Source organism: Tasmannia lanceolata, unplaced genomic scaffold, assembly GCF_043159265.1.
Source record: "Tasmannia lanceolata isolate RefF3 unplaced genomic scaffold, GAP_Taslan_0.1 ptg000006l, whole genome shotgun sequence".
Lineage (NCBI taxonomy): Eukaryota > Viridiplantae > Streptophyta > Magnoliopsida > Canellales > Winteraceae > Tasmannia > Tasmannia lanceolata.
In genome coordinates, this window is record NW_027518683.1 from 1,722,098 (window position 1) to 1,748,193 (window position 26,096).

The 26,096-nt window shown below is 39.3% G+C and overlaps 1 protein-coding gene and 1 pseudogene across 2 annotated transcripts in view; one reads left to right on the top strand and one right to left on the bottom strand.

The window, feature by feature from the left end:
* Positions 1 to 3,286: 3,286 nt before the first annotated feature.
* LOC143878196 (nucleotide-sugar uncharacterized transporter 2-like) lies at positions 3,287 to 14,358 on the top strand (annotated as a pseudogene). The gene is made up of 8 exons (XR_013250894.1): positions 3,287 to 4,589; positions 10,134 to 10,181; positions 12,400 to 12,551; positions 12,682 to 12,890; positions 12,995 to 13,088; positions 13,354 to 13,519; positions 13,630 to 13,800; positions 13,902 to 14,358. The product of XR_013250894.1 is annotated as a nucleotide-sugar uncharacterized transporter 2-like (transcript).
* A 4,634-nt stretch (positions 14,359 to 18,992) lies between these two features.
* The window catches only part of LOC143879210 (flocculation protein (DUF1296)), a 28,274-nt gene continuing 21,170 nt past the window's right edge, over positions 18,993 to 26,096 (bottom strand). The window contains exons 6-10 of the mRNA XM_077381452.1: positions 24,627 to 25,020; positions 22,190 to 22,472; positions 21,668 to 21,829; positions 20,667 to 21,161; positions 18,993 to 19,762 (exon numbers count right to left, since the gene is read on the bottom strand). Of these exons, the coding sequence (XP_077237567.1) occupies positions 19,466 to 19,762; positions 20,667 to 21,161; positions 21,668 to 21,829; positions 22,190 to 22,472; positions 24,627 to 25,020 (1,631 nt within the window). The 3' untranslated portion in view covers positions 18,993 to 19,465. The remainder of the gene's footprint in view (positions 19,763 to 20,666; positions 21,162 to 21,667; positions 21,830 to 22,189; positions 22,473 to 24,626; positions 25,021 to 26,096) is intronic.

The window sequence follows — 26,096 nt, forward strand, 5'->3', positions numbered from 1 at the left end:
GAATGGCCAAACCCAAAAGAGGGGCCACATGCGCCACGTGTAAGCCAACCCAAGAAAGAGGTGCCACGCGTGAGGGGAGTGTTAAAGCATAAAAGATTAAAAATGCCTTTCTCCAACAGCTTAAGCTTTTGGAGTTACTGGTTGTTTCACAACACCTTCATAAGAGTTCCAAGGCACAGTCTACTAAATTTGTGGTTTGGATCAATAAATGGTGAGACCCACCCTCCCATAGTAGAGGCCCCTCATTGTATTGTTGTGCCGGGGAGAGAGAGAGAGAGAGAGAGAGAGAGAGAGAGAGAGAGAGAGAGACAAAAAGGTTGTTTGTTCTCTTTTATGTGCGACATCAATATTCTTCACAGATCGTTTGACAAAAAATAATGTGCTTTAGCAGCTTTAGAATCTTTCTATCTTTAAGTGTGTAAAATATGAGCCACACCCTATTCATGAGTTTATTTTTAAACAATAACTTTAAAAAATATATATATTGTGCAGAAGAAACTCCATCTAATGCTAACATGAATATGCCAATTTCATCCAAAACTAGTTGCAGTCCAGTGCGATGCACAGGGCGGCAAAAGAAATTAAATATTATAGTTGTATTCCTTATCCATGCGATTGTGAAATATTATTTGGAAGCATAGCATAGGCTGGCGAACATCTATGTTTTCCATGGAGCGCTGAGTAGTAAAATATGTACATAACCATTAGACTATATATCTGTGAAACTTTGAGTAAAAAAATCAATAAATAGTACCATTTATAAAATTCCATCTAAATGAAAAGTAAAACTACAAGGCAACAAATAGACATCATTTTTTCTATTTATAAATAGAAAAAATGAAGAAAACGGTGATTTAGATTTCAAGGTAGAGAGAGAGAGATTAACTTGTAACATGAACTATCACAGTTCAAATTTTAATTAGGGGACCTTCAATTCATAATTATATCCCTCTAATTAAAACTTCTTTTTGTATTTCTTCACTGTTCCAATTCTATTCTTATTTTGTTTAGGTTATTAAAATAAAAATAATCCTTTTTATTATTTTGTGTTTTCCAAGGACCAGCGTACCTGAAAATATGCTGTTAAAAAAAATAGTTTAAGAAAACATAGAGGGTGAAATTGTAGAAACACCAAGAAAACCTCAGAAATCAGTGAAACTTAAGAGAAAGAGAGATAATAACGTATTGGTATTAGGAATCCTCATCCAAATCCAATGATGAATAGGGCGGTGTCATCCTCTCACTTTCAACATCAGCTGTGAAAACCTGCAGAAAAAAATCTAGAACATGGAGAAAAACAATAGGTGAGAGAGAGAGAGAGAGAGAGAGAGAGAGAGAGAGAGAGAGAGAGAGAGAGAGAGATCACACAAAAGCCGGTCACCGTACAGAGCTATGAAGACAAACCCATCAAAAGAACCATGTAATTCAGGGAAAAAAAGCCAAGGATAGAAAGAAACCTAGAACATTAGATGTGCTTTTTTAGTTCGTACGTGCAGAGAGAGGGAGAGAGAGATGAAGAAGATTTTGATAAACTTTACATACGTATAGGGGGGAACACACACACACACACACAGGAAGTCCTGGTTTTTAGGTATGTGACTCTTTGAAACGAAAATAACGTTTGGGATTCTTGTAGCTTTTCCTATTATATTCAAACTCTACTAATTAAAGGTAATTAACTGCTAAAATAAAGGTTTAATTAAGAAATTAAAGGAGTAATAAAATCCAAACATAAACGTTTGAAATGGAATAAGGGGAATTTAATATACGGGATGGAGAAATATTTATGGAGAGGGGTGACACGTGTAGCTTTTCCTATTCTATTCAAACTCTACTAATTAAGGGTAATTAACTGCTAAAATAAAGGTTTAATTAAGAAATTAAAGGAGTAATAAAATCCAAACAGAAACGTTGAAATGGAATAAAAGGAATTTAATATACAGGATGGAGAAATATTTATGGAGAGGGGTGACACGTGGCACCACCACGGCTTAGAGGATTCCGCTTTACTTATATATATAAGATTACCGTGACGATTGGAATTAAAAATACTAATATTTGAAGGGATTTGCTAGCGTCCATCACAGAAGGCATTTCACGGATGGGCTGGTGAATGTGAGAGCAGCCACCTCGTGAATGAAGACAAAACTTGTTGAAAAGTGAGCCTGTGTGGCTGCTCTCACATGCAACAACCCATCCACAAAATGCCTTTCGCGATGGACGCTAGCAAATCCGATATTTGAACCCCTATTTCGGTTTAACTTGGAAAAAAATCAAGTCTAGAAGTAAGGTACATTTTCTAGATATGTTCTAATCATGTTCTTAAATTTTGATTTCAATTTAAGTTTTGGCGTTGGCTGAAACCGAAATTTCGGCCGAAATTTTGGTAATTTAGGGTGAAATTTCAGAATAATACTTTTTTTTTTAAATCAAAATTTCCAAAATTTCATCTAAAATTTGGTAAACCTGAAATTTCGGATTCGGTTTCAACCGAAATCCAAAATTTCGGACTGAAATTTAAAACCATGGTTCTAAACTTCTAATACAACAGTAAGATGTGTAGATGCTGGCCATTTTCATGGATGGAAAATAGAAGAATAAGAATCTTTATTAGCTTATGAGAACATGGATATTTGATCGAAACAGTAGTGCTTAGCCAACTTAAGGAGCTCGTCGTGGAGTTCAACAAATATAAACTACTCAAAAGGTGTCAAAACTTGTAAACTTGTGTAGGCATGGAACTGATAACCAACTATATATGGAAATGCCTATGCATGGAAAACCTCCAATAGAGGATGGATCCAATGTGGAAAACTACATTTAAGAAAAGATTAAGTGTTTAACAAATAACTAAGTGGGAGTGTGTAGACACCCCATTTTGACCGATCCCTAAATCCCTAAATCAAATGAGAATCTTAGCACCGAATAAGGTCCCGAGACCGAGCAAAATCACTGAAACCCGAATCTCAGGAAGTTTGACTCGTGTTGCACCCCACTCTTGATTTTTGTCCCAAATCCCTCTAAAGGGGTGTGAAAGATCAATGCGGGGTGTGTCAATATCATCCCATATGCAGCAGCTAGAGACCGAGCCCAAGTGCCCCCCCCCCCCCCCCCCCTGTTGTTTACAAGGACCCCCTGTTGGTATAAAAGATTAGCCATAAGCTCATTAGGGGGCTGTCCAAGGGGAAAATGGGGATGCTAATATTTCATTGCTCTTAGGTTAAAAAGGCCTAACAAATTAGGGTTTGAGAGAGGTTTTTGAGATTTTTGGAAAAAAAGAGGGAGAGAGAGAGAGAGCCGCAAGAGAGGGTAGAGAAAAAGGATCTGCAGCCGCATAAGAGAGGGAGAGAGAGAATCGCCTCCACCTCCGCAAGCCACCCACCGGCCGTGCCGCCTCCGACCACCATCTCAGGCCTCATCATCCTCACAGCCACCACCACCGTCGACCACCTTCTTGCCCTCTGCAACCACACCCGAACCTCCACTTCCACCTCCACCTCCACCTCCCCAAACCCATCTCAAACACATACCAGCCACCACCACCACTACCATCCCAGCCGCCGTACCCCATTAAACCCATTTTCGAGCTACAACCAATTCAAAACCCACATCACCTTCCTCATTTCCCCACTACCATTAAAACCCATATTCGACCCCATTTCCTCCTCCATTTCCAGCTCCAAACCCTCCTCCAACGAGCCACCATCTCCGACCACACCCCACCGGAATCCGGCAAACCCCATTCCACAGCCACCTCTAATTTCTCATCTAATTTCTAATCCCCTGTGCCTTTGAAACCCAAACCCACCTCCATCTCCTCTGCCATTTCACTCCACCACCTGCAACACCCAAGCCATCTTCATCTTCCTCCATTGGAAATTCCCAAACCCTCTTCTCTACCAACCATTCTGCTGGTGACAAAAAAAAAAACCCGAGCCACACCTTCTGTTGATTGTGAGAAGAAGAGAAAGTAGTATCCCCAAAAATACATTCGGTTTCTCAAGATGGGTAGGATTTATTTCAGCGGAGGGTGTCTATCCCCTTCTCTGTGCTCGCGAGAGAGATTTTGCCATGGTAAAGAATAATGAAATTCTTCTCTTGCCCTCTGTCCTCTGTCCCTCGTCTGGCCGGTTCTTGATAAGGCCAAATCTTTGAAAAGATTGGCGATTGCAAGGTGAATTTAATCACCGCATATTCGGCTCCAAGGGAATTTGAGCGTGAGAGAAAGCCCCAGCGGAAAATCGAAATCCCTTTTTAGAAAGAGGAGAGGCACGCTTTGGTTGGTGAAGAACCTTCAGCAGAGGGAACTAAATTTCTACTCGAGTTCTTCTGGTTCTGAAGCGTGGGTTTCTTCTTCTTTGGAGAGAGGTTTCGGCCTTTTCTCTTCCTCGATTTTGGTAGAGATCCAATTCCAACCATTTTCCTTGGCCAAATGCCCCTGCTCTGGTAAATCGGAGCTCAGATCGTCGTCCATAGCATTGAAACCTACTTTGTTGGCTCCGTCGGCATTTGTGATCATGGCGGTCATCTTCATTGAGGGCTTCTAGCAATTTTGGTAATTCGCAGTGCTATACTGAACCCAGCACAAGGTAACTCTTCTAAACCTTTGTATGGCTGAAATTTTGCATAAACATCTACCTTGTTTTCTGGTATTGTAGCAGCAATTCATGAATTGAGTGCTAATTTGGCTCGCGAATGTGAGATGGCATTTTTTTTTTTTTTTTGATGGCGAATGGAGGTGAAGTGATGTATGCCTAATTGATGTAGGAAATCAGATGATACATGTATCGTCTGATTTCAAGGCGGTTTGTAGAAATATTATATGTGTAGGAAATCAGATGATTACTTTGGCATCATCTGATTTCATTGGAGTCCCCGTATTGGGGTTTGTGGTTGGTTTTGAAGTGTTTGATATTGTTTTACTTCATTAGGCTACCTAGCGGCTGGTCTGGGCTAATTAATGTTGTTTATCATGCTATTTGAATTTGAATTTGAATTTGAGATTGCCTAGTAATTCTTTTCTACTCTCTTGGTGGACTAGCGCAGTCTTCTAGACTTCTTTAGATAATAGAGCCTGTACTAGGAGACATACTCTGTCTCGTTAGGAAGTCCTCCTTTGGAGGCGAGCCTCATTTTTAGCTTAATCTCAGGGAGGTTGCTTTGATTTTGATAAATGGTGTACCCATAGGAGGCATGCCTTGCCTCATTTAGAGAGCCTTTAAATCATTCGTTTGTGTGGTGATATTATCGGGGGAGTCTTTGACTCATTTGATCTTTATTGATGTTCTTAGGGAGTCATCTGTCTTGGCTTTGTAAGTAATTAGCCTTTAGAATGCCTGCTTGGCCTTATTTGTAGAATCCTCTCAATTAGTCGTCTTAGCCTTGCTTCCCCCTTGCAAGGGCAATGATAAGGTTACTTGGAGCCCACCTTTGTGTGTGTTTGGGAGACCCGCTCGGTCTCATTCTCTCGTTAGTCCTCCTCTCTGTGCGTCGTTTGGTTTTGGGAGAACACCCTACTCGGCTTGGCAGCATACCCCTACCCTTATGGGTATTGGGTTGCACATTTGTTGCACCCTAGGGCTAGGTATCCTGCCCGGCTGGGTGTTTTACCTCTGCCAAATGTGCAAATTCGTGTTTCCTTTTCTTTTAGAGAGTCTTTGACTCATCTATTCTTTAGTTGGTGTTAGTGGAGTCTTTGACTCATGTTTCTTTCTCTTTTAGAGAGTCTTTGACTCGTCTATTCTTTAGTTGGTATTAGTAGAGTCTTTGACTCGTGTTCCTTTTCTTTTAGGGAGTCTTTGACTCATCTATTCTTTAGTTGGTGTTAGTGGAGTCTTTGACTCGTGTTTCATTCTCTTTTAGAGAGTCTTTGACTCGTCTGTTCTTTAGTTGGTGTTATTGGAGTCTTTGACTCATGTTTCCTTTTCTTTTAGAGAGTCTTTGACTCATTCGTCCTTTGGATGATTTTGCTGGAGAGTCCTTGACTCGCTCGTCCTTTAGATAGTGTTATTAGAGAGTCTTTGACTCATTTGTCCTTTTAGGAGTGTTATTAGAGAATCTTTGATTCGTTTACCTTTGCTTTTGATAGTGTTATTTGTTTAGGGGTTTCCCCTATTTGCCCTAGGGTTTAGCCCTAGGGTTTTGCTTTGTATATTCTCTTAGGTCTTTGACCAAAAGGGTGAAAACTCTTTAAAAACTTCAAGAACATTGGAAAAAGTTTAAAATCCAAAAAACATTAAATATTTTAAAACTCAAAAACATTAGAAATTAAATCAAAAACATTTGAAAAACCTTAAAAAGCCTAAAGTGTTGAGTGTTTTAAAAATAGTCATTAGGAGAGTTCGTTTCGAACTACGTTGGCTTGATCCTCTTCCACGAGGTACGTAGTGCAGCTTGAGATTCTTATCTCAAGTCCAGCCAAACTTTGTAAATAAATCTTTTAACCCTTTTAAAAAAATATATATAAATCTTCCAAAATATTATTTTTCGAAAAGATCTTCCTCTAGAGTTAGGACTTTGTCCTAGATAGAGAGTTTTAGAGTTAGGAGTTTGTCTTGTGTTGTGTGGTTTGTTTGTGTTTGTGTTAGAGTTAGGGGTTTGTTACGCCCCCGTCCGGTCAGTTGGCGATTCACATCGCCGACTGATGACTAGGTCTTGGATACGTTAGCGAACCTATTGTTTTCCTTAGGAAATACAGCCTAGTTACACATAGGTTGTAGGAACCACCTACATTAGCTTAGGGCTAACCTGCATTTAGTTAGGGCATATAGGGTGTCCTAAAATCTACAATTCACTGGAATTTAAATAATCGTTCAAGAAGCTTTAATAATTAGTCCGGCCTTTTAGATCGAGTCTAAGATAGAGGTCAGGTGTCTTAGGCATCCTAGCTTAGGATAGGCGCGAAGAACTACGTTGCCTTGATTCTCGTGGAGGCGGGGATACGTAGGCTTCTTTGGATGAACATCAGACCATCCGAGGGCTCGGGCTAAATCGTTTTAGAGTCTTAGGATTTTTGTTGTGTTATATTGTATATTTTGTTGTGTTTTCTTACTTTCTTGTGCAGACCTATACTTTTAGCTGTAGCATGCATGTGTTCGTCCACCAGAACTTAGACACCTGTTAGGCATGTCACTCATAACCTAGCAATATTTAGGTGGCACCTCTTTATTTTATTTTGTGTGCTTATTATTTGTATTCTCAGGAAATGCATGCTTAGGTAGACGACTCCTGAGGATTGTTCCCATTTCACATGATTTTCGCCTAAAACTCTTCAAGGTTAATAATAAATGGCATAAGAGACCAAGTGTTCGCACTCGGGCGAATTGGGGGCGCTCTTCGGACCTTCTCCATTCGTCATCAGGCACGGACCTTTTGTATCTCTGGTTATCCATTGCAAACAGAGCATTTGTTTTGGTTCCATGGCGTGTCCATGGATGGCGACTCTGAGTTTATTTCAGATATGTCTTGGTTTCGAGCCTTGGCTCCGGATCGAGACATATCTCTTTCTTTTATATCGCCACTCATGCTATGCTGTGAGGGTGGCATCCGTTTCGAGAGTTCCTTGGCAGAGCTCTCCTTCACGTTGTAAAGATCTTAGAGGATTGCAGGAGGGATCTCGCGTCCCTCGGCACCGTCCTCGGATCGGGGTCCACAGAGTGCCCTCTACATATGCTCAGTTCCATAGAGTTTCCTTTATGCAAATACCCAATTGTGTGAAGAAGTATAATTTTATTTTCATGAGGCTGCTCAGATGGAGTTTATGAATATTAGGAAAAAATGTTTCTCAAAGCATAGCCATTCAGATCTTACTACTCTCACACTAAAAACTAATGGATCATGAATAGGATGATCCAAACTGTCCTTTTTGATGGACCACAACGTAAATGCCCAAAAAATCATTTGCATAGGATGATCATAGCCCTCCAATCTCTAGAGGAATTGCATACTACGGAAACTTCTATGGATCGGAGGGCTGGATCATCCTATGGAAATGATTCTTGGGGCACATCCTATGGTGTAAGCTGTACTGTACTTAAAATAAAATCACAATAGATGGATATACCCCTAACCTATCTTTTAAAAAAAAAAAAAGGATAATACGCCTAACCTGTGTGGGTGCTTATCTTAGTAACTTACAATATGCATTATTTAAAACACACACACCCAACATCTATTATTATATAGCTAGATGGTTTTTTTTTCCTGTCGACGCCTATGTGGACAGTCCCCCTTCTGCTCTATCATCTCTTTATCCTCCTCGACATTCCCTCTATATTCAACATAAAAACGTTTCCAATTCCTCTCGTTCTTATGCTAACTTTCTTCCTACATACTAACAAAAAAAACTTTCTTCTTACAAATCTCTCTCGAAAAAAGGCTTGATGAGAGATTGTAGGGGAAAGAGGGGGGGAGAGATTTTAGGAAGCTAACTTGGCTTCCATGTAGGATTGAACTTGAAGGTTGATTGTATGTCCCTCTGTCCAATATAAAAACACGTTTCCCATTCTTCTAATCGTTACTTCCTACAATCTCTCTTGCTTAGTAGATAGAGAGAGAGAGAGAGATTAGGCAGCTGACTTTCTAATTCCTCTAAAGGCAGTGTTCACCCGTAATCGTTACTTCCTACTATGACGAATTCACCCGTATTTTTCAAAATGGACTGTACAGCCCACACCATAGAATGATCCAAACCGCCCATATGATGGGCTACAACGTAAGTAGGCTGTGCCCCAAAAATCATTACCATATGATGATTCAACCCTCCGGTCTAAAGAGGGAATCAAATTATGTAAACTTCTATAGATCGGACGGTTGGGATGGAAATGATTTTTTGGGCACAATCTATTTAGATTGTGTCCCGTCAAATGGACAGTTTGGATCATCCTGGTGTGGACTGTACTTTCCATTTTGAAAAATATGGGTGAATTTATCATAGAAGGGGGTGAATTTATCACCGCCCTTTTCTCTAATCGTTTATGCAACTTTCTTTCCTACAATCTCTCTTGCTTACGAAGCTGTGTAGGATTGAACTTGAAGCGGTGTGGACTTCAGTTAGGACTCTTTTTCACAGAAAAAAAGAGTATTTAACTAGGAGTTTTTATATGGTGGCCTTATCAAAACTCTCAAAACTTTGTTGAGTTGGTGATACAAAATCGCCGGTTGTATTTCATTCTTGGAGTGGGTCCCATTTGGCCCTTTTAAGTGGGATGTGTTTCTCTCCTTATATAGGGTTTGTACGTGAAAGAGAGGGTTTGAAGAAGAAGGAAAACTGTAGAGAGGAGAGATGGGTAGGGCAAGGCAAGAGGGGCTTTCTCTTGGGGGCCCTAGGAGGGCTTTTGTGATGGAGCAAAAGCAAGGTTCTTCTTCTTGAAGTGAAAGCTAGGGTAAGGCAAGAGAGGTTTTCTCTTCGAGGCTTTAGGAAGGCTTTTGTGGTGAAGCAAAAGCAAGATTCATCTACTCAAGGTTGAGAAGAAGGTCTAGGGCAAAAGAGGGGTGTTCTCTTAGGCTCTTGGAAGGCCTTTTTGTGGTGAAACAAAAAGGGGTTTTTCTCCTCTTGGTTACCAAGGTGTATTCTTCTTCCATTCTTCTTCTCCATTGGATTTTGTCTATTGTAGCACAAGCATTGTGTTGGAGGTTTTTCCAACTACTTCTCGATGGAGGGTTTTTCCATGTACTCGGTGTAGAGACTTGGAGATTATTTTGTGACTAGATAGAAGGTTGGGGAGAAGGATTTATCGGTGGATTTTACCGGTGGAGGTAACATTGTACTACTTTGGTTCCAAATAGTGGATTGAATGTTGCTTTGTTCGTGGAGTAGCCCATTGTGGTGAACCACGTATATTCTTGTCTTCTTGTTGTTGTTGCTGCTTGTGATTTGCTCCCTTGATGGTTGTGGTTTGTTGGCATATATTTTCTGCATCTTGTAGTGCAAGATCTTGGTTGATCGACGAGTGTTATTGGCGGTTAGTCTCGGCCCTCCAACAGACTCTAGTTTTTATATTAACTAGAAGTGCCTTATCAAAACTCTCAAAAACAAAAACAAAAAAACTCCCTCTCTTCTTCTTTTGTTTCTTCCTCTTCTTTTTTCACTAGTGATACTAAATGGGAAATATTTGATTTTTTCATGGGTAAAGAAGGAAGAAATTACACCAAACGGAGACACAGCGATCCTGGTGAAGAAGGTAGATTTCATGTCTCTGATATCTTTACGAGATATCATTTTCATGCATTCATCGAAAGAAATTAACATTTGTAGTTGTTCTAGTTTTTCATTGGAATATTTTAATTTTTTTTTTCTGTAGTTCCTTGTTTTTTAGTTTCTACGATTTCCTTTACGGCCTTTTGTTCTCTGGGTATTTTAAAAATTCTTTCGTCGATACTTTCTGCAATAAGCTGCCATGATTTTGTGTTATCAGACTATTCAAGTATTCATGCTTCCTAGTTAATGATTCAAACACTCAAAACTGCGTGTTTGTAATTTCATATTGCTGTTTTAGTTTTTAACTTTTTCTCTCAACGTTCAGATTATCCAGTAAATTTCTTGGAGGGATTTTTGGTGGATGCAGGGTTTTTACTTATCCTATAATGTTTTATTTCAGTTTTTTATATTTTATACATTCAAGCTGCCAAGTGCTTCTTATTCTTGTCATGTGTGTGTGGGGGTGAGTGAGTGGGCTGTATAGAATATAGATTATAGAAATACTTTCATTCTGAATCAATGCTTACATCTTATGATATAAAAAGACTCAAAGACCTAATTCTTGTCTCTAGTTCAGTTCTAATAGTTATTTACTTTTGATTTGTCTTGATCTTGAGCTTTATATCTAATCCTAGGATCAGGGCATCTAACTCATTCAAATTACAACTTACAATGCCATGATCACGCATAACATATCGAATCAATACTATTATACTGATCTTTTGAAATCAGTCTAATCTAATCATGCAAGTGATATATAGAATACAAAAGGAGATTAAGAATTCAGCTCGTGGATGATCAATCTGGACTGGGTCTTTTGCTACCTCTCTGGATGACCTGATCTCTGATGGGAATGATCTCCTGATGGTCAGTCAGATGGCAGCAGAGATCAGCCCCTCCCTCTCTCTCTCTCTCTCTCTCTATATATATATATATATATATATATATATATATATATATATATATATATATATATATATATATATCGAGAGAGAGAGAGAGAGAGAGAGAGAGAGAGAGAGAGAGAGAGAATTGTTACTGTTCCACCTATAATAGAACCAACAATTTAATTAACTACTAATCTTGTAGTTAAACTTAGAGCTATACTAAACATTCATGTCTTAATAGGATAAAATGCACCAAATACTGTTATATCCCTTATTGATCACTTCGTGGGTCAATCCAGTAATTTCACACTTAATCCCCCTTATCAATCTTGATCTAAGATCAATGATTGCCCGCATAAGATCTTACATTAGAAAAACATTACGTAAAGCAGTATAGAAATACCTTCATTCTGAACCAATTGTTTGACCTTGCAAAAATGAAAGACCTAATTCTTGTGTCTAGTTTTAGTTCTTAGTTTTATAGTTATCCACTTTAGATATTTCTTGATTTTGAGTATGTGAAATCTTTCTTGTGGTGGGGTTTTGGGTTTGTGAAATCTTTCTTAAGGGCTGCTACATTGACTTAATATTAGCCTAGAAAATCATTCATAATAAATGATCGTAAAAAATGGAGGTGTTACAGTTGAAGAAATAACGCCAAGACTAAATTCTGGTTTGAAATAATGAAACTCTGGATTTACCAGTTAAGTCCCTTTTTTATTTACTTTCCTTTTCCTCCTGATTTGAGAGGAAAGTCGAACACTAAAAAAGGGTTGCCATCCACCATACATCCATATTCTCATTTCTTCTCCTACAATGTGATATCATCACTGTTACGTGCTTGATTTGGATATTTCTACTTTTGTTTAGTCCATGGTTTGTTTGACTCATGTCCTTATGTAGTAGCCGTTACCCCTAGTTTAAAGGAGTTAATTAGGATTTGATTGTTATATTGAACGAGTCCCATTGGAGTCTAGGAGAGTCTTGTATGAGTAGGTCATAGTCTTTAGGAGTTGATTGGGTTGGTCTCGTAGAAGGCTATTTAAATTGTATTGTTTCTATTTTCAAGGAGTAAAGAAATTTACATCCAAAATCGTGTCGTTGTACTGACAAGAGGACTGATGCAGCATATGGCACTATAAAATGCAGAAATACTTCAATGAAAAAAGCTGGCATGTGTTGTTGTATAATTGTATTGACAATATTAGTGGCATATTTTTCGTAATAATTATTGATCTGTGTTGAATTCCTAAACTTGTGAATTTCTCTACAACTTCAATGATGTTCTTTGATATTCTTCCTTTAATATGACAGGTTTATCTTTTGAGGAACTGCGGGGTTCTTTACTTAATGAGCTTCGCACTTCAGAAGGAGCAAAGCGCCGACAACAAAGGTTTTGCAGTCCAACTGTGGCAATGACTTTCAATTTCATAGTTGCTGTTGGTATAATCATGATAAATAAATAGGTAGGTTCTTTTATCTATCATCCACTATGTGTTTTTCCATTTATAAGTACTCAGTCTTATGTCATAGCACTTGAATTAGTATAGTAGCTCACATCTTATGATAACGTTAATGGGTTGCTTGTCTCTATAGGTGATGGGAAAGGTTGGTTTCAACTTCTCAATTTCCCTCACATTAATCCATTACACCACTGCTTGCATCCTACTCGCCATTTTTAAGGCATTCGCGTTGCTTTCTGCTTCTCCTCCTTCCAAATCAACGCCATTCTCTGCTTAGTTTTCTTTGGGCGTTGTTATGTCTTTCTCCACAGGCCTTGCTAATATCAGCCTAAAGCATAACAGGTAAGTGAGAACCTTCTCATTGTTAGTATCTATATGCAGATCATTTACTGTCTTTTGCACTCGATTGTTTACTTTTCTTTCTTTTTCGTTGTATATGCGTGCAGTGTGGGTTTCTATCAAATGGCTAAGATTGCCATTACTCCAACTATCGTTCTAACAAAGTTCATGTTCTTCAAGAAAAAGGTTTCATTTCATAAGGTGAGAATCAACATTTCCTTATGACACTGAACATGTAAAAGAATGTCAATAGCTTTGGAAATAAATTCAAGCGAAGCTTATTATGGAGAAAACAATATGGGTTTCTTCTTAGTTGTGACACAAACCCATTCATGGATAGGAATACCTATCTAATTATGATCAAGGGTTACCTAACTTATTGTAGAAAGTTCCAAGATCAATGGGAATAGATGGAGAGACAAATAACTTATATAAGTCTTGTTGAATCCTAAATTCAATGATGCAGGTCCTGGCCTTGACTGTCGTATCAATAGGTGTGGCAGTGCAACTGTTACAGATCTCGAATTCAATTTCTTTGGCGCTTGTGTAGCACTAACATGGATAGTACCCAGTGCTATAAATAAAATTCTCTGGTCAAGATTGCAACAGAAAGGCAATTGGACGGCTCTTGCGTAAGTTATCACTTTCTGATCTTCCTTATTTAAAAACAAGTAAAGCAATCATAAATTTCATATTATTCTAGGATTTCAGCCCAATGCACTAATCAGCAACATATGAGCAGATTGATGTGGAAGACTACCCCAGTCACAATCTTCTTCTTGCTAGCGTTGAGGCCATTTCTAGACCCACCTGGTGTGTTGTCCTTCAATTGGGATTTCAAAAATACATCAGCCATCCTTATATCAGCTGTACTCAGCTTTCGTCTTCAATGGTCCGGGGCTTTAGCACTTGGGTGAGTTTAATTTTTGTTAACATGTGGGTGAGGCTTAAATTTTTACTCTTCTCATTTGATTTTTTGGTGGCTAACACTTGATTATTCTCAATGCTATGAAGTGCAACGTCTGCAACAGCCCACGTTGTTTTGGGCCAATTCAAAACATGCGTGATTATGCTTGGAGGTTATCTAATTTTCAATTCAGATCCAGGAATGTTGAGTATCTGTGGGGCAGTTGCTGCTTTGTGTGGAATGTCAGTGTACACTTCCCTTAACTAGCAGGATTCGCAAGAGAAGTAAGCCAATGTAGATAGCATAGACAAGACAGATGTGAAGAATACTGTGGAACATGTTTAAGCTGGACTCCAAGAGAAGACTAGCGTGAAGATGTTTGCGAAACTAACCCATTGCATTTTATGCTCAATTTCTCAATTTATTTGATTATTTACATTATTTCATTGCGGGATATAGAGATGCAATTGTACATGCATGAGTGCTATATTTGCAATTTTGAGAATATACATTGAACCAAATTCTTTGACTTTGAATAACCAAAAAAGTGTCTTCTGAAACATATGGAATGTGCTTTCTCCTCTTTGAATTTGAATATCATCCGCCTTTTGTATCCTTGGATCTCAGTGAGCATTTTTCTATATTCCTTATATTGAAAACCCCATCACCTCTGGTAGGATGTACTGATATGAAAGCTCTAGTACCTATGTGTATGTATGTCTGTTTCGGGTTTGTGCATTGCTGCATGAAGGGTTAAATGTCTGTTTTGGCATTTAGCTTTCCCCTTATTGTTCTCCTTTTCCTCAATAAATTGCTGCTTTGCCAAAAAAAGAAGAAAAAGAAAAAAAATCTGTGTCTTGGCATGTGTTTTTTCCCCGCTGCAAGCGAGAGACATCAATCTTTATTGGAACTCAAATGGGCATGCCTTACTCTTTTCCCTTGTATGTGACAATTAGATTATGACCAGTTTAGTTGGAAATTTATACAACTTTGACAGCACATACTGGTATATTCAAACTGACTATGTTGTCAAGCAAAATAATCTGCACGGTGGAATGGATGATAAAATTGACAGGGCCATGGTACAACACCTAGGAGATGATCCTATTCCTAACCATCTGTATATTAACTTTAAAGTCGTTTGAAAAGCTCTGAAAAAGGTGTCACATAAGAAAAAATCAGTATTTGTGCTTGCACTTTCTACTAACTCAATAAAGCCTAAAAAGTAGAGATGTTGAAATTAATCTCTTTCATGAATTTTCATATTTGGTCAGGGTCTAAATGATGGAATCCCATAGAAAAAAGAAAAAGAAAAAGAAGAAACAACTGTCTGTGTATTCATGGACACAAATTGGAGGGTTAGATTTGTCTGATGAGAGTCGATTTTGATTCATAGCCCATCCATAGCAAGGCCTAACATATAAATGGTTTGAATCACTTAACAAGTGAGCCTTAGTTGTACTTTTGCCCAATCATGCTCATATTGTCCATAGAAAAATATGCGCATTCATCATGTGTATTATACTTACTGTGTTAGCATAAGGGTCCGTTGCTCCAAAACGGGGAGCAGTGGTGACCGGTATTGTCAAATACAAGAAACCCAAAAGGTGAAGCACAAAAAACCAAGAGCATCGAACAGCTCCAAATGGGCCCTCTCAAATTCTTCAATAGTAAATCTCGAAGGATGTAGACTCCTATGATCCAAATATGTAATCACATTGGGCCATTAAACTACGTAATCACATCCTTGGAGTCTCCACGATCAAACGGTCAATATCTCCTTTGAGTCTGTTGCCTTGTAAAATGGCCATCACCCAGGTTTAATTGTACTCTTTGAAGCTGATTGGGCTTTTAAAAGTCAATTAGTGTTACCATACTCAGCTCTAAGGATCCCTCCAAGGCTCCAATACCTGTTGAGCCCGAGTTGCTTGGGCTCATCTCTCAGAGTTGAGTTTTAGCTTCTTGGTAAAACCCTAAACCCTAAGAACCTGACAAGAACCTCTAAGGAGAAGGAATTTCGATCCTTTCCGAACTCCAGCACAGACCACTCAAGAGCATAAAGGGCCTCAATTCATACACATAAAGATGATGTGTGTGATGTGTAAATGATTGTGAGAGTCCTTGTCAGCTGTAAAATTTGCAAATGCAAGCAGTCTTGCATTGATCGACTTTCCTCTCGATTAGGAGCTCCTAAACCGAAAGTAAAGAAATGGGTACTATATTCCTTCTACTTGTTTATAGTAAGGAGACTCCTCTACACTGAGGAGCTCTAACAAGCAAAAGTCTTCATGAATCATACCGCAACCATCTTGTAAAAACCAAGGTTTGGGTAATTTCGGTTCTAACCGAAACTGAAATTTTAGCCGAAATCCTGAAATTCGGTAGAAGCGCTCAAAATATGGTTCTCTTGGTTGGTAATTTCGGCCGAAATTTTGTAAAGGAATAAAAATTAATATTTTATCAAGAACTAGAGCTGTGATGGAAGGTGGGTCCCACTTGATTCAAACATTTTATGACATGGAGTGATTAATCGGCCCCACCAGCCTCTGATTGAGAGATATAACAATTCATCACTTTATTGGATATAAAATTACACCAAAAAAATATATTAGGAGGGTTATTCTTGTCAACCGATATAAAACAACCGTGAATCTCGTAATAACCGAAACTCTCAGTCATACGCCGGAGATTCATTGATACCGGTAAGTGTCGGTTGCCATGGCACGATATTACGTGCCCTCCTCCGCCTCCTCCGTACTGAAACCGGCACCGTCCCGTTATTCTCCACCACCCCATCCTCTTTCATATCCTCGTATAAAACTGACGTGGATGTATGTATGGGCCCCACTCTAGTGGGACCCAACTCGGAATAGTGATTCTCAAGTCTCCCCGTGGCATGGCTATCCTTACATACCGATCCATCGGACATGTCATTATCAGACAACTGGCTGTTCAAGTCTCCGGTTTGTCGTCGGACTCGCCGCAGTAGCTTCCGTACAGTACGGCGAGGGATGACGTAGAATTTCTCGCCAGGTGTCAGTATATTTTCCGGCAGGACAAGTGAGTCCCATGGCCGGATAAAGATCTCCGGCCGGGCAAGTAAAGAAGAGGGGTACTTTTCCATGATGGCGCCCGCCGGAACGGCCATGTAGTAACACTCGACGAGGCCGCCGGCGTGGATGATCTTTACCGCTGGGGACTGATATTTTGACGGTTGGGATTCTGCCACGTGTGGTTTTGATGACACGTGGCGTACGATGGGGGGGCGGGCTCGGAAGAAGTTGAATAGCATGTTGGGTGGTAGTGGTGGTGGTTTGGGAGTAGAATTTGAGAATGGGTGGACGGGGAGGGAGAGGGAGATGAGGTTCCTTTTCTAGGTTTGAATGACGATGAAATCTAAGGTTCTGTTTCTCTGTTGTATTTGGAGTTGTCTAAGATTTTTAGGGAAAAACGACAGGGCCGGTTTTTGTTCTCTTCTTTTTGGATGGATTAAGTCTTAGGAATATTTGAGGGAGAGTGCTGCTAAGTAGAGGTGGACATGGTTCCGGTTCAACCCGAAGGACCGAACCGAACTGGCCTATTTGGTTCGGTTCAGTTCTAGGACTTGGTGGTTCGGTTCCGGTTCTGAGTTCCTAGACCCGTGGGAATGCAGTTCGGTTCTGGGTTTGGGATTTTGGAACCGAGAACCAAGTAGGATCATATCCCTCCAATACGGTTTCCGTGAGAAAAAAATGCTTTAGACTTTACACTTACTGCTTAAGGATAAATTCATCCCCTTTTACGTTTTGCTTTGCCTTTTTTAAGTTTTAATCGTAAGTTATTAAAAACAAATAAAATCTGAATCGTTATGTGGAAAAAAAATTATAAAATAAAGGTTGGGTAAACCCAGAACCGAACCGATCAAGTTCGGTCGGTTCGGTTCCAAAGATATATGGTTCGGTTCTGATTCCAAATTCTGGGAACCGAACCGAACCATGTCCACCCCTACTGCTAAGATACCTGGCTGCCTAACCAACAGTGGAATTGAACAAATCCTTACATGCCAGTCACATATGGAGGGGTAGTTTTGTCATTTTGAGAAAAATGCAAAAATAAAATAAAGTAATAATAATAATAATAAAACCATGTTTAAATCATCTTTACTCTGAATTTATCTGGAACGTCCAACCAGAGGGTCCACTCTTGAAAGATTTTGTTTTCAAATCGGCTATCCAGTGTCCCATTCCCATTCGTGAGTGTCCCATTCCCATTCGTGACTGGGCCCACCGTGTTACAAACCATTATGAGCCTGAATCGGTTCGCAACATGATTGATCTTCTGAATCGGTTCGCAACTTGATTGATCTTCTCATAGGGAAGACCAGCCTCTTCACCCACTTCGAGGGAAGGGTCTGTCCTCCTTCGTGCCCAAGACACACTTATGGGAATAAAATTTCTGCATGCATTTTTTATTTCGTAAACTAGTTAAACACGGATTACATGTGATTCGTTCACCGTCAATAAAATAGGGAAAAGTCTCTCCAAATAAGGAGAGTCTATGAAGATGGACTCTAGGAGATAAAAACCAACATAAAGCTATCACAACTAATTCTCCTAACTCCACTAATCTTCTAAAACAGAAAACGTGTGGGAACTGAGAAGAGACCTACCTTACCAATTCAAAAGGCAAAACTAAAAAAGACGGCAAAAAGATAAGATAGGTATCACAAACTCAACATTGTGACTCACAATAAAAACGAACTCTAACCTGATTAAATCTTCCATTTCGATCAAACTTAAGAGGAATTTGATAGGCAATTTAGCAAAAAGCCATTTCGCGGCTCACTTTTGCGGGAGAGAACAGCCCCACATGTTCTCTAATTAACAGATTTTGTCTTGTTAATTTAACTCATCTGAGGTGACTGTTTTCTCCTGCAAAAGTGAGCTGCAAAATAGCTTTCCGAAAAATTGCCTAGCAAATCCCTCCAACTTAATATCTAACCGTTGATACAACAAGTTTCTAAGACTAAGATGGAGAATGCTCTAGAAGAATCTAGAAGTTATGAGGATGGGCAAAACTTGTATGTAGTAGTCCTTCACTCCTTATCACCCAGTAGAAGGAATGAATCCCTCGCCTTCTTAAAGGGGGTCTTTAAGTTCACAAGTTAAAACTTCTAGATGCTTCCCTGACCATCCCAAGAAAAGGGTATTTCAGCAACGAGTCAAAAAGGGGAAAACTTTTATACTGGTTACAACAGTAATGAAATACATCTGTTACTATCAAAATTTACTTTACAGGTAAGAGAGTGGAAACGAATGAAAACCCACTAACTTAAGTCTTACCTTCACAGTCCTAACACCTCAAGAAAGCAAAAATTTAAAAAGAAAAACCAAACTTTTCACCACCACAGTAATTCCAATGGCTAGAGAAGAAAAAAGGTAAATAGCATTAGCTAGCTAGCAAGAAAAGAGCTGCACACACCTCCTTCAACTAACTTAAAATGATCAACACCAAGCTATCTAAGATTCCGTCAACCCCCGTTGCTTTTCCCGGCCACCTTCAATATATTTACAGTCAGATTCAGGCCACTGTTATATGTGCTTCCAGTGATTTCTTCCATCCAAAAAAAAATCCCCAATATCACAAGATCAGTTGTATGTTTTAAGCTTAATGGGTGCCCAAAATGAGGTCTTCAATAATTATTGCCCCAGTTGATTTGTGCGCGTTGTGGCTGCTGATAAACACCGGTGGGTGGCCCTACCATTTCGACACCTCCAGCCATGGACTGAGACTGTTGTAACATTGGGTGGACATTTGCCGCGGGTACGGTCTGAGCAGGATGGTAGATTGAAGGAAATGCACCATGTCCAGATTGCATGGGAGCATAGGTCACATGCTGCCCCTGAGGAGTGAGATTGTAAAATGAGCTGGGTTGTAGACCTGATATATCTCGGCCAGGTGCAGAAATCCAGACAGTTGAACCTTCACTCTGCAAAAAATTAAGGTCACAGTCATTACCTGTGAAATCGTTATTTTAAGGAATGTGATTATGAAGAATATTGACTTATGATACTGTATGGGTAGAGTGCAGAGGTTCTTGGTCTCTAACTCTTCAAAAGAAGCCCACAACTAGGTTTTGACGAACAATCACAACAGTGGCACCCATATCCAAGCCATAGCCAAAAACAACCGTATAGACTAAAAAAAAGTCACAACAGTGACACCCATATCCAAGCCATAGCCGAAAACAACCATATAACCTCAGAAAAGGTCAAAAAAAAATAATCTACCCCTGCAGGGCTAAAGTAATAGCCTCCAGAATTCTTGACACGAAAGCACTCTCCGCTTTGTTGCAATGAGAAGGCGATTTATGTAATTCCTCCTACCTAAAGTTTTAAAAATTTTGCTTTAAAATTGAAAAACAGCTTTAGCGCTACAAAACAAACTCCACCTTTTCTTTCTTTTTTAATTGTTTTAAAATTGAAAATGAGGTGGCAAGGCAGCAAGATTTATATGTGACGGATACCATTTTTCAAAATTCAATCAATAAAAAATATATACATGTCTAAAATATATATTTTAACCAACTCTTTCTCTATTTAGGTCGCAGAGCAACTGCATAGGTTCCCCAGGCAGTTAGTCTCCTAGCCTACTTTAGGTGGTTTTGAATTGATATTTATATGAGATCCCTAACCTTTAACCTGACAAAGAGAACCTTCACTCTTCAACCTTCTTGTTATAGTTTAAAATTTCTTTTGGAAATAACATAATTTTCACTAAACAGTAAAATAGCCTCAAAGAAAGAAGAATAAAGTCAGAAAAGGACATATATCCCTTACAAGAACAGAAAAGATATAATAATGTCAGTCAAAAATTGAAACCATCAGACATACCTGCTGCCCATTGAGATAGACGTTATTTTCCTTATATTGAGTGGCAGAAAGATCCTCATTGCCATTTGAGTTTCCCGTGGTCACAGCAGGACTGGGGCTGTAACCAGCGGGAGCAGAACTGTAAGGTCCATAACCGGTTGGCATTCCGATGTGGGTTGAATTGCCAGTATTGTTTCCAGTCTTGTATTGGGAAAGGGGATATTTGACAGCAGTAGTAGCTGCTGCTGCCGGAGGCGGATACATGGTACCAGCCGGAGGTTGCTGAGGGAAAGCGGTGTTACTTAAAAAATGATGAATAGTTGGAGCCGGACCATAGATCGGGGAGAAGTACTGGTTGTATGGAAAATAGTTAAGGGGGTAATGGGATAAATGTACGCCGGAAGTCTGCCGGAAAACAGGGACAGGTTGCTGGGTAACGGAGCTCTGCACGACTCCGGCAGATTGGCTGACAAGAGGAGATGGACCCGCCGTGGACAGAACCAGAGAGTTCCCACTCTGCAATTAGACAAACAAATGCGTTTCTCAGAAAGGACAATTAGCAAAGCATCATTGATATACAATAGAAAATCGTTCTCAGAGCTTAGGGGGAAAAATCTACGTTTTTATTTAGAAAGTACCACCAAATCTCTTAACCAAGAAAAATACCAACATCCTATTTCTATTTTGAAATAGACGGCTTCTTCAAATCAGATAGAGAAGCAAGGAATTAATTAAATAATGAATGTTAGGTTTAGAAACTGATGGTGCTCATTTATGAGTTCTAGAAAACATCGAGACTACAATCACGCCAAATCACTTCAGTAGATCCCTGCATCACCTTCAATGTTGCATAAAGAATTATTATATAACAGACGGGAGTGATGAAATATAGAAGGATTTTTACAATTATCAACAGCAGTGACAGTTATTTGAAAACTCAAGGGTATCCATATCTTCCCGAGAAAATGGGTGGGGAAAAAAATAAGATTAAACCAGCTGGAAAGCCTCGAAATTCTGCAAACCTCTTGAGGAGACTGGCCAGTCTGAGCAGATAACACCACAATATTTCCATTGTACTTGGTGGCGGCGCTGGGTGCAAGGAATGGAGAGAATCGACCATCACCATCAGCACCAGGGCGATAAAATTGGGTATAATAAGTTGACTGATCAAATGGTTGTGGGACCTGCGTAACAAAAAAATCAATTTGACGGGAGAAATTAAAACAAGAAAAGTGTTTCAAGAATATCATATCAAATATAAGAGCAACTACATAACAAAATGAAAGAGATCAGACAATGAATTTTTTCTTCAGGAGATGCTTCTCCCAGTACATGCAACGAATGAAATACCAGGAATTTCAAGAAAAAAAGTGAGGGGGATCCCCATGAAGCCATTTCATTTCTAAAAATGCCAAACAATTCCAAACCGATAGCTATGCTAAAAGTTCGGTACAATTAAAGCAAGGTAATATGGCCAAACAGTAAGCGATATAAATAAGCTCAATTGGCAAAAAGAAAAAAGAACCAGAGGATTGAAAGCTTACAACAAAGCTTTGGAGGCGCGAGGCATCACGTGCCTGAGACTCAGATCCTTCAAAGGGTGTAAATTGGCTTCCAAGAATTGGTGGCATAAATCCAAAACCTGAATACTGAGGACCCCCTCCTGGGGTCGCCGCTTCCGGCTTGGATTGATCATATTCTGGTACCGGAGGGGTGCCGGATGAAACATCAACCTCACCGGAAGATAGAGACTCGGGCATGTGTGTCGGTGACTGAGGATGATCTAGATAATCACCTCGGTGAGCAGTTGGAGATGCATTTTGATTGCTGCACTCAATAATGAAAACAATAGATTTTGAAATTTGAAGAAACTGAATCTCATTTACAAGAACTAATAACAGTTATCAGATAGAAGTGACAAATCCTGCAAACTTAGAAAGCTTTTAAGAACTATAATTACTAATACACACAACACAACATAAATAAAATGGTTTCTCTCTCTCTCTCTCTCTCTCTCTCTCTATATATATATATATATATATATATACATATATAGTGTTCCTGCGCAGCTGCTCAGATAGCTTATCTGAGCAGCTACTTCAAAAACTCATGTGGCCCACATTTTTTGGGTGATCCAAAGCATTCATTTGAAAGGCCCTTCCATGGATAGGGTGTGTAAAAAAAATCAGCCCAATAGGATCATCCTAACCCAATCAAAGGTGGAGGGGGAAATGGACAGACACTGTTTATGACCATTTTTTCCCTCCACAAATGGCAAGGTTAGGATGATCCTAAAGGGCTTATTTTTGGTACACACCCTATCCATGGAAGGGCCTTCCAAATCAATGCTTTGGATCACCCTAAAAACGTGGGGCCACATGAGTTTTTGAAGCAGCTGCTCAGATAAACTATTTGAGCAGCTGCGCTTATATATATATATATATATATATATATATATGAGAGAACATTTCCTACACACTTGTGTAGGTAAGTTACCTACACACTACCTTAAAATACAGTGGGGGCCCACATTGTTTGGGTGATCCAAACCATTCATTTGAATGGTCCTCACATAGATAGGGTGTCCACAAAAAATCAGATCCATAGGATCATCCTAACCATTCAAACTATGGAGGCAAAAAATGGACTAATTTGTGAAGGTTTATACACGTCCATTTAACCTCCACAAATCGTAGGGTTAGGATGATCCTATGGATCTGATTTTTTGTGGACACCCTATCTATGTGAGGACCATTCAAATGAATTGTTTGGATCACCCAAACAATGTGGGCCCCCACTGTATTTTAAGGTAGTGTGTAGGTAACTTACCTACACAAGTGTGTAGGAAATGTTCTCTCTCTCTCTCTCTCTCTCTCTCTCTCTCTATATATATATATATATATATATATATATATATATATATATATATATATATATATATCACTAGCTTAAAATACAGTGGGGGCCCACATTGTTTGGGATCCAAAGCATTCATTTTATGGGCCCTCACATAGATAGGGTGTGCCCAAAAAATCAGCTTCATAGGATCATCCTAACCCTTCGAACCGTGGAGGCAAAAAATTGACAGATTTGTGAAGGTTTATACATGCCCATTTTACCTCCACAAATCATAGGGTTGGGATGATCCTATGGAGCTGATTTTTGTGGACACCCATCTATGTGAGGCCAATCAAATGAATGGTTCGGATCACCCAAACAATATGCCTTCCACTGTATTTTAAGCTGTGTAGATAACTTATCTACACTTGTATGTAGAAACCGTTCTCTCTCTCTCTCTCTCTCTCTCTCTCTCTCTCTATATATATATATATATATATATATATATATGAGGAAACTGTTGGTGAGCTTAAGTGCACCAAACTTATGGTGCGCTTAAGCTCCCCAATCACATGGGTCCCACATGTTCTGTGGTGATCCAAACCATTCATTTGCAAGGCCTTATCATAGATAGGGGGTGTACCAAAAATCAGCTCCATAGGATCATCCTAACCCCTCCATTTGTGGAGGACAAAAATGGGGCAGATTTGTGTCTGTCCACTTTTGTCCTCCACAAATGGAGGGGTTAGGATGATCCTATGGAGCTGATTTTTGGTACACCCCCCATCTATGTAAGGGACTTTCAAATGAATGCTTTGGATCATCCTAACAAAGTGGGCCCCATGTGATTGGGCGCTTAAGCTCACCATAAGTTTGGTGAGCTTAAGCGCACCAACAGTTTCATCTATATATATATATATATATATAACCACTGGAAATTTCCTCCGGAGAAACCTTGTGACAATGCTAACAAATATTAATCTCATTTTGATCATCTATTTTTCAGAGGAGAAATTAGACAGTAATGTATCACAATTGTTCTGTCAAAATTAACAACAAAATGCCCAAGATAAGATGAGGGGAATGCAAATCCGATTAATGTTACAGGGGAAGAATAAAAGTAGTTGAGTCAAAGATTCAGACCTTAACAGTGGTTCCTCGGCAGTTTCTTCAAATACCTGAGACGACTCAGATAGAGGAGTAGAACTCTTGTCACTACCAGGACCATTTGAGAAGCTTGTGGTGACTCCAAAATTAGCATCAAAACTTCCAAAACTCAATCTAGTTCTTTCAGCTTCAGGGACTTGAAGATGGTTTGGAATGATAACATGCTGTCTATCTGAGAAATGTAACTCTTCTAACTTCTTCTGCAGCTTCAAAGTTGTCTCTTCTGAACTTGTGGCACTCGGTTCAGGTAATGACCGTGTATTTGCTTCCACAGGGAAAGGTGGGATGTCAGAAGTGGTGATGGTTCCAGAAGCTTCAACAATGTTGGGGTTTGTCGGTTTTGGTTTCCATTCCTTACTTGGACCAACCGCTGAAAGAAAATGAAGTTACGTTAATTAATTTTCCTTTTGTCAATGTTTTGAAGAAAGATCCAAATCTAATCCAAAAGTTGTTATTAGTGTAACAGTTTTGAAAACTAGTTGCAAGAAAGGCATGGATTGTATCTTTCTTTTCCGAAAGCTACCACTACTGATAGTCAAGCTCGATTTAGGAATGCAAGAGCGTGTTCGGCAAACATCTTAAAACCATTTCTCCCTATTTTAGAGGCGCGAGAATGACTAAAGCAAAAAAATGTACGAGAATCTTGTTCGGAAGCGTGACCCATTACAGTCTGTTTCTATTATTTCTCATTTTTTCAAGGCTAAGAGTTAGAATTCTGCAGAGCGATGCAGAGTCGCTCCCGAGATTCTCATAAATCCGTTTGCCTGTTTTTTTCTCGCGAGAATGAGAAGCCTTGCCGAACACAGCCTAAGGGCGTGTTTGTTAACGCTTCTCATTCTCGCCGAGATAAACGGGCAAGAAATGGATTTACGTGAATCTTAGAAGCTTAGTCGCTCTGAAAAATCTCAGCTTTTAGTTGAAATAAAAGCTGAAATGTAGGAAATGGACTATTAGTGGGTCGGTAGCCGAACGAGATTTTCGTTTCTTTTTAGCTTTTGTCATACTCGGGATCTAATAAACCAGAGAAACATGGGGAAAAAATGGTTGCCGAACACACCCTAAGTTGGCATTAATCTGAATTAGAAACCATTGCTTGTGCTCCTAAGTTACTCAAAAATTGATATGCGAACCCTAGGTTTGCGCCACAAAGACAATGCCAGGCAATAACCATTTGCATTTCGAAGGAAGGATGTGAACTGTGTTCTGCAAACACTATTTCATGCAAGTGTATCTAAATCATAATTATTCATATTTGTAAGCAATCAGCATAGTTGTAAATTCGACTCAAGCATTCAAAATTTAAATGACCAGAGATTTCCAATCAGTCCACCCATCAATATGAAAAATTATAGAGTACACGTGCGCTTGATCATCCAATCCACCGACTCATTCATAACACAGTTTTAAACACATTAGTAATAATTAAAAATAAAAAGCCAATTAGCT